At 38.4% G+C, this 17757-nt stretch overlaps 1 protein-coding gene across 2 annotated transcripts in view; it reads left to right on the top strand.

Annotated features, from left to right (window-relative positions):
* MAP4K5 (mitogen-activated protein kinase kinase kinase kinase 5) overlaps positions 1–17757 on the top strand; it is a 126672-nt gene that overhangs the window by 65830 nt on the left and 43085 nt on the right. For both annotated transcript variants that reach the window (XM_010842254.1, XM_010842253.1), the window contains exons 11-13: positions 1480–1561; positions 2737–2853; positions 15246–15324. In XM_010842254.1, coding sequence (XP_010840556.1) covers positions 1480–1561; positions 2737–2853; positions 15246–15324 — 278 coding nt within the window. The remainder of the gene's footprint in view (positions 1–1479; positions 1562–2736; positions 2854–15245; positions 15325–17757) is intronic.

Below are 17757 nucleotides of genomic sequence, written 5' to 3'. Positions count from 1 at the left end.
TGGTAATGTCTTCCCATACATTTAATAAGAGAAACTTATTGTACAAATTAAAGTTTCCAAATTCTTAAATTTAGTGATTCTTTATCTATTATACATGGATCTCTTGGGAAATCTCGGGAGATATATGAGCCCCTGGAATTATTTATGTGTATTCATTTTCTTCTGGAGGGACAATCCATATTTTATTTCAGATTCTAAAAGGCCTGTCCCCAAAACAAGTTCTAAACTACTTTTTTAATGCTTCATTGGCCTGCCTGTGCATAGTATTATTTAGGAGCCAGGCCATTCTGGGGATAGTACCAGGAATGAAAGGCAAATCACACTGTAGAAGTTAAGGAGTTTATATCCTGCTGCTAGCTGTATTCCTTTGTATTGACACTGTTTTGTTTTGTTTTCTCTTGTTCCTTGTAAGCCTAAGTTCCTAAGCAACTAGAACTGGAGGACTTTATGGCAGGAATGACTGAATATTCATTCAAGGATGAATGACTGTTAGCTAAAATAGCTACATTCATAGTGAGATTCCAAAACAGTTATTACCATTGAAGTACCTTTGCCAGTCTTAGGTACTTTCTCACTCCATGATATGAGGACCACAAACTACCAATGTTATGTAGGGATTTGATTTCCCTAAAGAGAACTGCTTTGTCATTACTGTCATTGGTAATGACTAAGGTTATTCTTTTTGGTTCTTGCCCAGTCTTTGCTCCTGTGAAATCTTGGCAATGGTACAATACCTCTCTTTGTCAGTAATTCATAATCAAAATGCAGTTCCTTTAATTAAGTAATTAATTTTTTATTAGTTCATTTTTTGTCCATGCCACACAACTTGCAGGATCTTAGTTCCCCCACCAGGGACCAAACCAAGGCCCATGGCAATGAAAGTGCCAAGTCCTAGCCACTGTAGTGTACTGGCAGGGAATTCCCAGATTCCTATATATCTTCTTTTCCCCATTTCATCAGTATAGGTGGCAGGAAAACTCTGGGTTACTAAGATCACTCCCTCTTCTTTTCCCTTGTTCCTAAGAAATTCAGTGACTTTTTAAAGGTATAAACAGTCTGTTTAATTACCCACCCTACCTTGATGCCACCTAACAATTTGCGTGTAGCAAAACATTTATATATCATATAAATTAAGCAGTGAGAAAAGGTCATTTTGATTCCTAAGTGGTTATAACACAAGGTTATTAACCTTATAGATGACACACCTACCCATTTCTAGCTTTTAGTGTACATTTTAGAGGTTATATATATTAGTATTCTGTTCACTAATTGTATTTTACTTAACAGCTGAACCTGATATATTTTCCAAGGAAATACTCTGTTTTGGGTTTAGTTTTTTTATTTACATAGAGCTAAGAGGCCTAAGAAAAAAATCATATGTTTTAGTCTTTCTAACTGCTTGTAAGTTAATTTTATTTAGTAACACAAAAGAACTAATATTAGTGAAATATATTTGTACATGTCTCTTTTTATTTGAAGGTCATCAACATTCCATAATTTTGTCAAAATAGCACTAACCAAAAACCCCAAAAAAAGACCAACCGCTGAAAGACTTCTGACTGTAAGTCATTGAATTTATAGGAGTATTTTCTATAGTCATGCATTAGTTAGGCATATCACTAGAACAACAGCATTTAGGTTTTTAATATAAACGTCTTTTAATATAAACGTGTGTATTATAAGCTTTGTGAGACATATAGTCTGTTGTGTCACCTCAGTTTTGCCACGGTAGCACAAAAGCAGCCGTAGCCAAGCAGCCAAGAAGGGTATGGCTTTAATACCCAATAAAATTTTATTCACAGAAGGAGGCGGTGCACCAGATTTTGCTCATGGTCTGTAGTTTGCCCACCCCTGCCTTGGAGAATGGAGAAGGCAATGGCACCCCACTCCAGTACTCTTGCCTGGAGAAACCCATGGACAGAGGAGCCTGTTGGGCTGCAGTCCATGGGGTCACTGAGGATCGGACACGACTGAGCGACTTCACTTTCACTTTTCACTTTCCTGCATTGGAGAAGGAAATGGCAACCCACTCCAGTGTTCTTGCCTGGAGAATCCCAGAGACGGGGGAGCCTGGTGGGCTGCCGTCTATGGGGTCACACAGAGTCAGACACGACTGAAGTGACACAGCAGCAGTAGCAGCAGCCTTGGAGAAAAGTCTTTAAAATTTTGCTTTCATCTAAAACTAATTGATTTTCTCTGTTTTGGTTTCTTATGTAAATTTATAGAATGCTCCTGTGTATGTGTTTATAAAATACTTTTATATTAGGAAAAGTTGATTATAACAATCTAAGAAAACTTTGTTTAAATGTTATAAAAATTATGTCTTTCTATACTAACAATTTTATTGAATTAAATATATGTAAGCATAGACTATACATGTTTTTTTCTTATTGTGATATGGACTGTACCACAATATTTATTTGCATGTGCATAATGACATGTGTAATAAATGTCATTGTTATAGCCAAGGTTGTAATTTGGCAGCCTAATATAGATTAGTTAACTTTACATAGAGAAATTATTCATATTATAAACTTACCTCACAATAATTCTTTAGCATTATAATATTTAATTATGGATTCTGATTAATATTTTTATAATACATTCTCTATTAGCACTGGTAGGCTTCCATATGCTTATCTCTGATAGTTACTAAATGGAAAAGAACAAATAACAGTTTCTATAAGCCATAGATATAAATGCATACTCATGAAGTTTTGTTTTGTTTTTATTTAGCATACATTTGTAGGGCAGCCAGGTCTCTCTAGGGCCCTGGCAGTTGAACTGTTGGACAAAGTGAATAATCCAGACAACCACACACATTACACCGAAGGAGACGATGATGACTTTGAGGTAAAGAATGTTTGCAATCTAATAATTGAAAATAAATGTTTAATGTGGCCTTAGAGTTTGTTTTTTAATTCACTCTTTTAAGTTAGTTAAAATAGATTTAGTGACAGATCAATTAGCAATGAAGACTTTACTTGTCCTGCATATAATTACCAATTGATAACTTCTCTTAATCCTAGTTCTGGGAAGGAACTAAGATTATGATTCTTCCTTGCACGATATCATTTTATTTACTTAGTTGGTTTGCTTAAGGTTATTAAGCGGTAGGTACAATTAGAATCAGATCTGTGCCTTTATCTTCCCAGAAATCCACAAGTGTTTTCTCTTCTCTTTAGACCTCAGCTTCTGTAGTGAGAGTTTGATCTTCTCTAAAGAAAAAGGACATCTATTTCCATGTAAATACAGGTTCTAGGAGTATTGCTTTGGACTAAGAGAATGAAAATTTAGCCAGAGCACTTGTACCATATTATTTTTCACTAAAGAGACTCCTTAGAAAGCCATGTGGTCATTTTTTTAGTTTCTCTGTTTACAGATGATTGGTGGTAGTTTAGTCGCTCAGTCATTTCTGACTTTTGCAACCCCATGAACTGTAGCCCACCAGGTTCCTCTGTCCATGGGACTTTTCAGGCAAGAATACTGGAGTGGGTTGCCATTTCCTTCTCCAATACAGATCATTAACAGGATACAAATAATTTTTTTAAATTAAGCTGAAGTTCCCATAGAAGATGTTTTCCAATAAGTATTAAAAATTATTATTTCTTATATAATTACATATTCATAACTATGCTTTCTTCTCTGAAAATATTGTAGAATTATTTGAATATATTATATTTAACAACACAAGTTCTAAATCAGGAATGAGGGACTTCCTGCCCATTGTCAGGTTTATGCCTCTCTATATATAATACAAATGTATTTATTTACCAGTATCTTTTTCTCCTTTTATATTCTGTTTTATTTCTGTCTCTTCATTCTTTCTTATGCTTTTATTTCCCTTTATACCTCTATCTTCAATTCTGGTAAGACTATAGAACTAAGCTTTATATGTTGTTACTTACTGAAGGAAATCTTCTACTTCATGAACTTAAGTTTTAAATTATTAAGTATCGTGATAACTACTAACAGTCATTGGGTAGTCTTTATGCACCAAGTATTAGGCTAAATAATTTCCATGTTAACTCATCTAATACTCAGAACAGTCCTTTGCAATAAGTACTATTACTATTACCATTTTACAAATAAGAAAAGAAGAAAGAATACAAGTAATTTCATTTCCCCAAGATCATATGCCTAGCAAGTAGTGGAACCAGGATTTGGATTCAGGCAAACCAACTTTAGAACCTACTCTTAGTTAATATACCGTCACTTTTATATATGTACTTTTTATATAAATAGAAATAGTCATTAAACAGTCCTTACCAACTAGTCATTTTCTAGTATATAACATAATCTTGTCATGTAGTAAGGTACCCTGTAAATATTTTATTGAATGTTAAATGAACAATTGAAAATATTAAATAACCCAGTCATAAAGATATTTTAAAATTTAAACCATCATTCGCAGACTTGTAATAATTAATGAATTTAATCTCTTAAAAATCAAAATTGTTTTGCTTAAATATAGCATATTACTTGATTCCTCAATTAATGTTTTACTGGTTATGAAAACAACCAAACTCCACTTTCATTCCCCACGATATTTTGCCAGGTTTTCTAAATCTACTCTTACTTTGGAACTGTAATGATATCACCATGCTGTTTAGTCCTTGAAATGCAAAACCTTGCTCCAGGCAATTGAAGAAACAACAGTGGATGACATTGACATAATCCCTGTCTTCAAAGAGCTTACAGAATGGTTTCCATGGAAATTTAGAAATTACCAGCAAACAGTTGATAAGTGTAATAACTGTTATGGAATGGAAATACAGGGTGATATGCAGGCATATTTTTGAGACAGGAAAGGACTCATTGAGGAAGCAGTGTGTAAGCTGAAAACCTGAAGGATTAAATACAGAGATAGTAATTAAGAGACTGATCAGAAGTGTTCTGAACAGAAGGAATAATAGCATGTTTGAAAGCCTTGATAAGAGACATGGTATGCTTTAGGAACTAAAGAAAAGTTAGTCTGTTAGAGCAGAGAAAAAGGAAGAAATTTGGTGGGAGATGAGATTATAAACTAGATATTTCAAGTAAAAGTAAATGAGAGCTTTAATCTAAGGGCAATAGAAGCCATTAAAGGGTAAGGGAGTGATATAATCAGATATGCGTTTTTGTTTTTGTTTTTGTTTTTTTAAGATCTCTGACTTTAGATTGATGGTTTCATTCCTCAGGTCCTCATAAGAGACTTTTGAAGTTATCCAGGATAGAGATACTGATATTTTATAGTAGGGTGGTAGGGCAAGGATGGAAAAAAATGAAGTAATTCAAGAATTATATGAGAGACTGGTGACCAAATGTAGACTTGAGGGTGGAGCCTGATAAAAGGATTACTCCCAAATTTTTACTTGAACAGCTGAATAGATATAAAAGTGCCACTTGTTGAGATTGAAATACTAGAGTAAGATCAAATTTGGGAAGAAAGGTGAGTTCAGTTTTATATATGGTAATTTTTATATTGCACAGATTTCCAAGTGGGAGGAAGGCCTAGGACAGCTTCCTGAGATTTCTCCCTTAAATTAAAAAATCTAGTATCCTAAGAGAAATGGCAAAGGAATAATAAAGAGCATTAAGAGACAGAAGGAAAGTTTCAGAAAGAATACTGCCTAGAAGTTACATTAAAGAAATCTTTGGAATTAGGTGTGTTTGACTACTTTAAAAGGATAATTTAAAAATACTAGAGGTGAAGCCAGATTGGAGTGGTTTGAAAGATAAATTTATTTATGAAATTTAGTTGTGAAAGAGGAGAGTAAGATAGAACAGTAGATAAAAGAAAATGAGTTGATGGTGGATTTGTCTGTCTTCTCAGTTCAGTTCAGTTGCTCAGTCATGTCCGACACTTTGCAACAGCATGGACTGCAGCACGCCAGGCCTCCCTGTCCATTACCAACTCCTGGAGTTCACTCAAACTCATGTCCATTGAGTCGGTGATGCCATCCAACCATCTCATCCTCTGTCATCCCCTTCTCCTCCCACTTTCAATCTTTCCCAGCATCAGGGTCTTTTCAAACGAGTCATTTCTTCACATCAGGTGGCCAAAGGATTGGTGTTTCAGCTTCAACCTCAGTTCTTCCAGTGAATATTCAGGGCTGATTTCTTTTAGGATGGACTGGTTGGATCTCCTTGCAGTCCAAGGGACTCTTCTCCAATACCAGGTATTGGAGTTAGGTATTCTTCTCCAGTACCACAGTCCAAAAGCATCAATTCTTTGGTGCTCAGCTTTCTTTATAGTCCAACTCTCACATCGATACATGACCACTGGAAAAACTGTACCCTTGACTAGACGGAACTTTGTTGACAATGTCTCTGCTTTTTATTATGCTATCTAGGTTGGTCATAACTTTCCTTCCAAGCAGTGAGCATCTTTTCATTTCGTGACTGCAGTTACCATCTGCAGTGATTTTGGAGCCCCAAAAAATTAAGTCTGACACTGTTTCCACTGTTTCTCCATCTATTTGCCATGAAGTGATGGGAGCAGATGCCATGATCTTAGTTTTCTGAATGTTGAGCTTTAAGCCAACATTTCCACTCTCCTCTTTCACTTTCATCAAGAGGCTCTTTAGTTCTTCCTCACTTTTTGCCATAAGAGTGGTGTCATCTGTATATCTGAGGTTATTGATATTTCTCCTACCTGTCTTCTACCTCGCTGTTTTTTGGCTATTGATTGATTGTTTTTTATGTGGGGCTAAAAAAGTTTAAACAGCATCTTTATGAAAAGGATCCAATGGTTAGAGATAGAAGAATCTAGAGAAGCAAGATGAATAGGCACAGTCCCTGAAAAGGAAGGAGAAAGTGAGATCTCGATTATAATGAAGGACTTAATCTTGAAGAAACACTTCTTGAAAGGCTTTCTTGGGAAGTGTTGTCTAGAGAGTGGAGTAGAAAGACCTTGAGCTTACCTCCTCCCATCCTTGAGCTCCCCTCCTCCAGTGGGCACACCAATTGCAAGTATCTATGATAATGGCCTGAAGACGAGCATAAAAGATTTTCTACAACTGAAGATACGAAAAATGAACCACAGTGAGATGGGTAGGAGAGGCAGAGACATAATATAGTCAAGACCCACCTCCCTCGATAGGCAGCCCACAAACAGGAGGATAATTACATTTGCAGAATTCTCCCCGAGGAGTGAAGCATCCAAAACCTATATTGGGCTCCCCATCTGGGGTGTCCTGCACAGGGAAGATGGGCCCCTTAAAAATCTGGCTTTGAAGGTCATCCTTCAAAGGACTTGTGTGCAGGAGAACTAGAGGACTGTAGGAAACAGACTCTGCTCTTATAGGGCATGTGTAAAATCTCAGATGCACAGAGTCAGTAATTTGAAAGGAACCCACCTGCAGATCTTGGAGAACCTCTTGGAGTAGCAGGAGACAACTAGTAGTCCCCCTGAAGATACAGATGCTGGTGACAGCTGAATGTAGGAGTTTTTTCTACCACTAGGACACTGATGCTGACAGGCATCATTGTGGAGCCCTCCCTCTACCCTACTAGTGCTGGAGGCTTACCCAGCCACTGGCAGACTGGCGCCAACCCCCAGCTTCCCTGTCTCCATAGCTAGCCACCCTTGAACCTGGCCCTGCCATCAGTAGTGTAGCATAAGCTCTGGGACCCTGCCCCAGGAAGGTCATAGCAGCTGACTGGGCCAGGGGCCAGGCCTACCTACCAGCACGCCCAGTGGTCAGCCTTGCCACAATAGAAGGGCCCAAACAGGCCATATACAGGGCATGCTTAGAGTATAGAGCACTGCTGTCCAGAGGGGTGTGCTGCTGGGTTGCATAAGATAACACTTACATAATGCCACTCCTCCCAAATTCAAGAAACATAGCCAATCTACTTAATACTTAGAAATAAACACAGAGAACTAGGCAAATAGAAACAGAGGACTATGGTCCAAACAAAGGAACAAGACAACCTCAGGAGAAGAATTAAACAAAGAAAAGATACACAATCTGCCTGGTAAAGAGTTTCAGGTAATAATCATAAAGATACTCAATGAATGTAAGAGAGAGATGGAAGAACATAGTAAGAATGTTAACAAAGAATTAGAAAATATAAAGGGGAACCAAATAGAGCTGAAGAATACAATCAGTTCAGTTCAGTTCAGTCGCTCAGTCTTGTCCGACTCTTTGGGACCCCATGAATCGCAGCACGCCAGGCCTCCCTGTCCATCACCAACTCCCGGAGTTCACTCAAACGCACGTCCATCAAGTTGGTGATGCCATCCAGCCATCTCATCCTCTGTCATCCCCTTCTTCTCCTGCCCCCAATCCCTCCCAGCATCAGAGTTTTTCCAACGAGCCAACTCTTCACATGAGGTGGCCAAAGTACTGGAGTTTCAGCTTTAGCATCATTCCTTCCAAAGAAATCCCAGAGCTGATCTCCTTCAGAATGGACTGGTTGGATCTCCTTGCAGTCCAAGGGACTCACAAGAGTCTTCTCCACACCAGTTCAAAAGCATCAATTCTTCAGCGCTCAGCATTCTTCACAGTCTAACTCTCACATCCATACATGACCACTGGAAAAACCATAGCCTTGACTAGACAGACCTTTGTTGGCAAAGTAATGTCTCTGCTTTTGAATATGCTATCTAGGTTGGTCGTAACTTTCCTTCCAAGGAGTAAGCATCTTTTAATTTCATGGCTGCAGTCACCATCTGCAGTGATTTTGGAGCCCCAAAAAATTAAGTCTGACATTGTTTCCACTGTTTCCCCATCTATTTCCCATGAAGTGATGGGACCGGATGCCATGATCTTCGTTTTCTGAATGTTGAGCTTTAAGCCAAATTTTTCACTCTCCACTTTCACTTTCATCAAGAAGCTTTTTAGTTCCTCTTCACTTTCTGCCATAAGGGTGGTATCATCTGCATATCTGAAGTTCTTGATATTTCTCCCGGCGATCTTGATTCCAGCTTGTGCTTCTTCCGGCCCAGCATTTCTCATAATGTACTCTGCATAGAAGTTAATTAAGCAGGGTGACAATATATAGCCTTGACGTACTCCTTTTCCTATTTGGAACCAGGCTGTTGTTCCATGTCCAGTTCTAACTGTTGCTTCCTGACCTGCACATAGGTTTCTCAGAGGCAGGTCAAGTGATCTGGTATTCACATCTCTTTCAGAATTTTCCACAGTTTATTGTGATCCACAGTCAAAGGCTTTGGCGTAGTCAATAAAGCAGAAATAGATGTTTTTCTGGAACTCTCTTGCTTTTCCATGATCCAGCGGATGTTGGCAATTTGATCTCTGGTTCCTCTGCCTTTTCTAAAACCAGCTTGAACATCAGGAAGTTCACAGTTCACATATTAGGAAGCCTGGCTTAGAGAATTTTGAGCATTACTTTCCTAGCGTGTGAAATGAGTGCAATTGTGTGGTAGTTTGAGCATTCTTTGGCATTGCCTTTCTTTGGGACTGGAATGAAAACTGACCTTTTGTAGTCCTGTGGCCACTGCTTAGTTTTCCAAATTTGCTGGCATATTGAGTGCAGCACTTTCACAGCATCATCTTTCAAGATTTGAAAAGCTCAACTGGAATTCCATCACCTCCACTAGCTTTGTTCATAGTGATGCTTTCTAAGGCCCACTTGACTTCACATTCCAGGATGTCTGGCTCTAGGTGAGTGCACACCATCGTGATTATCTTGATCATGAAGATCTTTTTTGTACAGTTCTTCTGTGTATTCTTGCCACCTCTTCTTAATATCTTCTGCTTCTGTTAGGTCCATACCATTTCTGTCCTTTATCGAGCCCATCTTTGCGTGAAATGTTCCCTTGGTATCTCTAGTTGTCTTGAAGAGATCTCTAGTCTTTCCCATTCTGTTGTTTTCCTCTATTTCTTTGCATTGATCGCTGAGGAAGGCTTTCTTCTCTCTTCTTGCTATTCTTTGGAATTCTGCATTCAGATACTTATATCTTTTCTTTTTTCCTTTGCTTTTTTGCTTCTCTTCTTTTCACAGCTATTTGTAAGGCCTCCTCAGACAGCCATTTTGCTTTTTTGCATCTCTTTTCCATGGGGATGGTCTTGATCCCTGTCTCCTATACAATGTCACAAACCTCCGACCATAGTTCATCAGGCACTCTGTCTATCAGATCTAGTCCCTTAAATCTATTTCTCACTTCCACTGTAAAATCATAAGGAATTTGATTTAGGTCATACCTGAATGGCTAGTGGTTTTCCCTTCTTTCTTCAATTTCAGTCTGAATTTGGCAATAAGGAGTTCATGATCTGAGCCACAGTCAGCTCTTGGTCTTGTTTTTGTTGACTGTGTAGAGCTTCTCCATCTTTGGCTGCAAAGAATATAATCAGTCTGATTTCGGTGTTGACCATCTGGTGATGTCCATGAGTAGATGTAGAGTCTTGTCTTGTGTTGTTGGAAGAAGGTGTTTGCTATGACCAGTGCATTCTCTTGGCAAAACTCTATTAGCCTTTGCTCTGCTTCATTCCGTATTCCAAGGCCAAATTTGCCTGTTACTCTAGGTGTTTTTTGACTTCCTACTTTTGGATTCCAGTCCCCTATAATGAAAAGCACATCTTTTTTGGGTGTTCTAAAAGGTCTTGTAGGTCTTCATAGAACCGTTCAGCTTCTTCAGCGTTACTGGTTGGGACATAGATTTGGATTACTGTGATATTGAATGGTTTGCCTTGGAAACGAACAGAGATCATTCTGTCATTTTTGAGATTGCATCCAAGCACTGCATTTTGGACTCTTTTGTTGACCATGATGGCTACTCCATTTCTTCTAAGGGATTCCTGCCCGCAGTAGTAGATGTAATGGGTCATCTGAGTTAAATTCACCCGATCCAGTCCATTTTAGCTCGCTGATTCCTAGAATGTCAACATTCACTGTTGCCATCTCCAGTTTGACCACTTCCAATTTGCCTTGATTCATGGACCTGACATTCCAGGTTCCTATGCAATATTTTTCTTTACAGCATTGGACCTTGCTTCTATCACCAGTCACATCCACAACTGGGTATTGTTTTTGCTTTGGCTCCATCCCTTCATTCTTTCTGGAGTTACTTCTCCACTGATCTCCAGTAGCATATTGGGCACCTACTGACCTGGGGAGTTCCTCTTTCAGTATCCTATCATTTTGCCTTTTCATACACTTAATGGGGTTCTCAAGGCAAGAACACTGAAGTCGTTTGCCATTCCCTTCTCCAATGGACCACATTCTGTCCGACCTCTCCACCATGACCCTCCCGTCTTGGATGGCCTCATGGGCATGGCTTAGTTTCATTGAGTTAGACAAAGCTGTGTTCCTACTGTGATTAGATTGACTAGTTTTCTGTGATTATGGTTTCAGTGTGTCTGCCCTCTGATGCCCTCTTGCAACACCTACCATCTTGCTTGGGTTTGTCTTACCTTGGACGTGGGGTATCTCTTCACGGCTGCTCCAGCAAAGCGCAGTCGCTGCTCCTTACTTTTGATGAGGGGTATCTCCTCACCGCCGCCCCTCTGACCTTGACATGGAATAGCTCCTCTAGGCCCTCCTGCGCCCGCGCAGCCACCACTCCTTGGAGGTGGGGTTTCTCCTCCCGGCCGCCGCCCCTGACCTCGGACGTAGGGTAGGTCCTCTCGGCTGTTCCTGCGCTGTCGCAGCCTGGCGCTCTCGGCCGCTGCCCCTGACCTCGGATGCGGGGTAGCTCCTCTCGGCCGCCGCCCTGCCACCCCTGACCTTGGACGTGCAGTAGCTTCTCCCGGCCACCGCTCCTGACCTCATACGTGGGGTTGCCCCTCTCGGCCTTCCTGCACCGTCACAGCCTGGCACTCTCGGCCGCTACCCCTGACCTCGGTCGTGGGGTAACTCCTCTTGGCCGCCGCCCCTCGGGCATGGGGTCCTCCCAGCTTCTGCCCCTGACCTCGGACGTGGGGTAGCTCCTCTCGGCCGCGCTCTGTGCGCCATCGCAGCTGCCTGCGCTCTTAGGGACAACTTAGTAAACAGCAACAACAAAGTAATATTCCACTGAATATGTATATATCCTTTTTATCCATTAGTCCATCAGTGGACACTGAGGTTGCTTCCATACGCTGGCCTTTCTCTTTTTTTCTTCTGGGATCCCTAGAATGTGAATGTTAGTATACTTGATATTGTTTCAAAGGTCTCTTAAACCACCCTCATTAAAAAAAAACCTCTCTTCTCTTTTTCCTCTTCAGCTTAGTAGTTTACTGATCTAGTAGATTTGGTTATATGGAACAGATCAGTAAACTAGAAGACTGAATAGTGGAAATCACCTAAGCTGAAGAGGAAAAAGAGAAGAGAGGTTTTTTTTTAATGAGGGTGGTTTAAGAGACCTTTGAAACAATATCAAGTATACTAACATTCACATTCTAGGGATCCCAGAAGAAAAAAAGAGAAAAGGCCAACGTATGGAAGCAACCTCAGTGTCCACTGATGGACTAATGGATAAAAAGGATATATACATATTCAGTGGAATATTACTTTGTTGTTGCTGTTTAGTCACTAAGTTGTATCCAACTCTTTTGCAACCCCATGGACTGTATCCCATCAGGCTCTTCTGTCTGTAGGATTTCCCGGGCAAGAATACTAGATTGGTGCCATTTACTTCTCCAGAGTTTCCCTGGTGGCTCAGACAGTAAAGAATCCACATGCATTATGGAAGACCTGGGTTTGATCCCTGGGTTGGGAAGATCCCTTGGAGAGGGAAATGGCTACCCACTTCAGTATTCTGGCCTGGAGAATTCCATGGACTATATAGAATCTGTAAAGAGTTGGACACAACTGAGCAACTTTCACTTTGCTTCTCCAGGGGATCTTACCAACCCAGAGATCAAATCCACATCTACTGCATTTGCAGGTGGATTCTTTACCACTGAGCCACCAGGGAAGCCCCAGAATATTACTCGCCCATTAAAAATAATATCTTCCCATTTTTGACACCATGGATGGCTCTAGAAGCTATTACGCTAATGAAATAAGTCAGAGAAAAAGGCGAATACCACATGATCTCATTTATATGTGGACTCGAAGAAGCAAAACAAAATAAAATGAAAACGGACTCAGATACAGAGAAGAAACAAATGTTTGCCAGAAGGGAGGCTGTTGAGTGTGGACAAAATAGGTGAAGGGGATTAAGATGTACAAATATCCAGTTATATAATAAATATATATATTAGGGTTATTTTACACAGCATAAAAAGCATCTGGTCAATAACATTAATTTTATATGGGAACAGATGGTTACTACACTTATAATGGTGATTAACTTCTTAAAGTATACAAATGTCAAAAAATTCTGTAGTACATCAGAAGCTAACATAGTATTGTGCATTAATTAATATTTAAACTTAACAAAAAAAGAAAAGAAATACTAATTTCTCTTCTCCAGGGGATCTTCCCAACCCAGGGATCCAACCCAGGTCTCCCACATTGCAGGTGGATTCTTTACCAGCTGAACCACCAGGGAAGCCCATTGAGGAGAATGGATGGGTTAAATGACTAGAGAAATGTTTGAGGGTAACACTGAAGCCTCAGCAAAGATTAATTTTCAATGTGTAATTTTCCTCCAGCAGTCATTGGTACCCAGATATAAACCAGTTAAATTCCTCCAGGGTTGTCATTTTGGTATGCCAGTGTAGAAAAGGATGGCAGGGAGTGAGAATCAAATTTAGGATATATGCAAGAGATCGCTTGAAATTATGGACCACTACATCTAAAGTGGATAGGAAGAAAAGTGAAGATAGAAGAAATGCATAAGGAGAATGAGAAAGTAATGGATTGATGGACTTGAGATTCGGTGTGAATATTTAAAAATTATTGGAGTAATGAGAGAGTAAGCTCAAAGGATGAGAAGTTTGGAGTATGATATGAATTCATATATCAGACCTGATGACAGATTCCAGGGTATGATCTTAATAGTATAGAGTCCATTGAAGTGTGGTAGAATGTTTTGAGAGATAAGGTCAGTAAACTCTAATCCAGCGCAATGGGCTTTTGAGTCCTTTGGTATGATAGTGGGTCTTAAAGTAGAGAAAAAGACATATGACCATTGTCTGAATCATTAGTGAATGAGAGTGAGTCATCAGAAATTTAATAAATAGAGGTTGAACTGAACACATTGTTTCAAAATATCAGGAGCTTATTCAAAAGGGTGGAATAGTAAGCTTTCTCACTTGGTTTACTACAAATCAATCCCTCTCCGTACTGTATTTCTGCTGTCCATACCCTTTTACATACTTAATCAGGTTACTCTTAAAACTGACTCTTGTGATAGCATTCCCTTTCTGTAAAATCTCCAAAAAATTCTTTTGCCAAGAAAATAAAATTGAGAGCTCTAGCCTGACATTCAGAACCTTTCATGATCTGGCTTGCTGCTGCTAAGTTGCTTCAGTCGTGTCCGACTCTATGCGACCCCATAGACGGCAGCCCACCAGGCTCCCCCGTCCCTGGGATTCTCCAGGCAAGAACACTGGAGTGGGTTGCCATTTCCTTCTCCAACGCATGAAAGTGAAAAGTGAAAGTGAAGTCGCTCAGTCGTGTCCGACTCTTCGCGACCCCATGGACTGCAGCCTACCAGGCTCCTCTGTCCATGGGATTTTCCAGGCAAGAGTACTGGAGTCGGGTGCCATTGCATTCTCCGATGATCTGGCTTATCCTCCCTCAAATGTCTTTCCAGCTTGTCATCTCTTCACTTAATGTTCACCACATTCAAATAACCAACTTCAATTCCTCTAAACACTCACAATTTCTTTTTTTCTTGCATCACTTTGTTCATATTGTTTGTGCTGTCTGAAATGCTTTTCCCACCTTGCTGCGCATTCAATGCCTACTTGTCCTTCAAGGTTTCACATTAGATTACAACTCTGTCATGAAGAATTTCTTTACCCCTTCCAATGGCAGTCATCTCTCCTTCCCCTGGGCATTAATAGTGATTTTAATGACTGCCACTTATTCTTTTCTAGTGTTTTAAGTATTTGTGTATGTTATCTTCCTAGACTATAAGCTCTTTTGAGGATAAGATTTGCATCTGATTTTCCTTGCATCTCTTCAGTGTATATACCCTATACCCTAGGGTTAGGGTATACAGTATAAATGTGTGTGGAATAAATGAATTAACTTTTAAGTATCTCATATTCATTTTTTAAAAAATTTATCCTTCAATTTGCTTTATTAGTAGGTAGTCATGTCTGTCAATAAATAAGAATTTAATTAAAAAGAGAAAGTTTGACCTTCTAACTTTGTCCCAGAAATTCTTTTAAGTGTATATATTATGTTTATATTCACAGCCCCATGCAGTCATTCGTCATACCATTAGATCTACAAACCGGAATGCCAGAGCTGAACGGACAGCTTCAGAAATCAATTGTATGTGTTTGGTATACATTTTCAATTGGTGGTTTTGGAGGGTTGAGCTGGGTGTTCTTGTGGGATTTTTTGTAATAATAAAATCTCAGGCCATCTGTGGCTATATACACATGTAAACAGGATACCTCTGAAATAAAGGTTGCTTTTCTGGTTGTAATGAAATTCCCTTGGTTTACAATTAAATAGTTTTTACTTTCTAATTATAAACGTAATACATGTTCATTGCAGAAAATTTGCAAAAAGAAGAAAGTAGAAAATTAACATTGCCAATAATCACATCACTCAGCACCAGCCCACAGATAATATTTTGTTGAATTTCCCTCAAATTTTTTCACATGTAGTTTTACATGGCTAAGTTTATACTATGCATAAAATTTTGCTTAATATAGTTAGAAGTATTTCCCATATATTAGCCTAGGCTTTGTAACTGTTATATTTAATGGTTTTATCCTCCTGTATTGAGTTGATGTATTGTAGTCCCTATTGTTGGATATTTGGGTTGGTTTCAGTTAAGTCAGATTAGCACCAAGGCGGATATTTTTTTAAATGCATATTTAAAAGGAGAAATTGATTTTTATTCAATAAATTAATCATTGACATAAAAATGTTATATTAACAATATTTGTCATTTTAGCCACATTAATTTGGAAGAACAGATTTACAAAGAATTTTTAGGATGAGTATACTGACTTAAGTGCATAATTGTTTCAAAAAAATTTTTAAGTATTTTACATTAAAATAGGCTCTAAATAAAAAATATAAACCATAACGGAGGAAGATAGTTAGAATGATTGCTGATGTGTATTTTGTTTTCTTGAAACCAAACATTTCTAGCTTTCTGTACACAGCTTTGGAAATCTAGGTCAATGGAGAGTTAGAATGTCCTTCCCATATCTGTTATTTCAGTCGTGCATTTTCATAATTAAACTCATAATTCAAGATTTTCTGTCTTTGTTAGTCCCAGATTGCTGATACTTTTTTATGCTATCTTCTTATACTATCCCCAGCAAACTCTGGGTTTCAAATACCAAACAGAAAAGCAGCTGTTTATTTTTATATTTTAAAATAAAGCTATTATAAAGCTATTTTCTGTATTTTATGCAGCTGTATAGTATTCAATTAATGTAGTGTAAATGTATCTTTCCTTGTATAGCTTTTGTTTCTGGTGTCGTTATTTAGTAACGCCTTCCTGATTTTAAGGTTGTAAAAGGATTTTCCTGTTGTTTGTTTTTTTTTGTTTAATTTTTTATAATATCAATACTTAAATCTTTGATATAAGGTATTATTTGCTAAAGATATGAAATATGAATTCAACTTCAGTTTCATTCTAAATATCTACTCATTTGCCTTGATACTATTTATTAAAAACTTAGGTTTTCACTAATAGATTTGCTATGCCATCTTTATTATATACTAAGTTGCCACCTAGATTTTAGGGCTTTTTCTGGAAATTCTATTCTCTTGCATTAATATACTTAGTCCTGTGCCAGTCACATACTTCTGATTGTTATGTCTTTATAATACCTATTAAAATATATTAGAAATAATTCTCCTCCTGTTTTCCCTCACCCCCTCCACACAAACACACACACACACATGTTGTTGCAATTCCTTTTTATTATATCTGGCTGTTATATTTTCCTCACATAAAACATAAGAATCAGTCTATTGAGTTGAAAAAAAAAAAAAGCACCTCTCAGCATTTTTACTGAGATCGCATAAGTTTGTACACTAACTTTGGGAGAATTGACATCTTTATAATATTCTGTCATCTTAATCAAAATAAGCTTCCTTGGAGAGCTCAAAGCTTAGTTATTTTATAAGTGTCCAGAGTACTGATTCCTTAGTGGAATTTGCCCTGTGTGCTGCAAGTACCAAACAGAAGATGGTAGAGTTGAAGGTCGTTTTATTGGTCTATCTTTAAATTCTCCCAGGTCTTCTTTTGTGTCCATCAGGAGTGTTTCATAGTTTTGTTTTTGTTAATAGATTTTATACATACCTTGTTAGTTCTGTTCTTAGTTGTCTGTTTCAGCTTTTTAAATTAAGCTAGTAACTTACATACAGTGAAATGTTTAAGTGTACTGCCCAATGAATTTTTAAATTTGTATACACTCATGAAACTACCACCCAGATCAACATTATCAGAATCTCTGAAGGATTCCTCATGCTCCTTCACAATCAACACCTTCCCATCTCCCTGTATCCCCTTGCCTTCCCACTGCCCTGGTTAATCACTATTCTTATCTCATCACTATAGATTGGTTTTTATATGGTCTTGATCTTCACATATATAGGATCAACTAATATACACCTCTTTTGCCTGATTTCTTTTGTTCAATATTATGTCTGTGAAAGTCATTCATGTCATGTGTGCCAGTAATAGTTTATTGTTTTCACTGTAATGTAGTATTTCATTGTATAATTATAGCATAA

The sequence above is a fragment of the Bison bison genome, unplaced genomic scaffold (genome assembly GCF_000754665.1).
Source record: "Bison bison bison isolate TAMUID 2011002044 unplaced genomic scaffold, Bison_UMD1.0 scf7180017864174, whole genome shotgun sequence".
Taxonomy (NCBI): Eukaryota; Metazoa; Chordata; class Mammalia; order Artiodactyla; family Bovidae; genus Bison; species Bison bison.
Note: the sequence above shows the minus strand (reverse complement) of the source record. Positions and strands in the feature narration are given on the sequence as shown.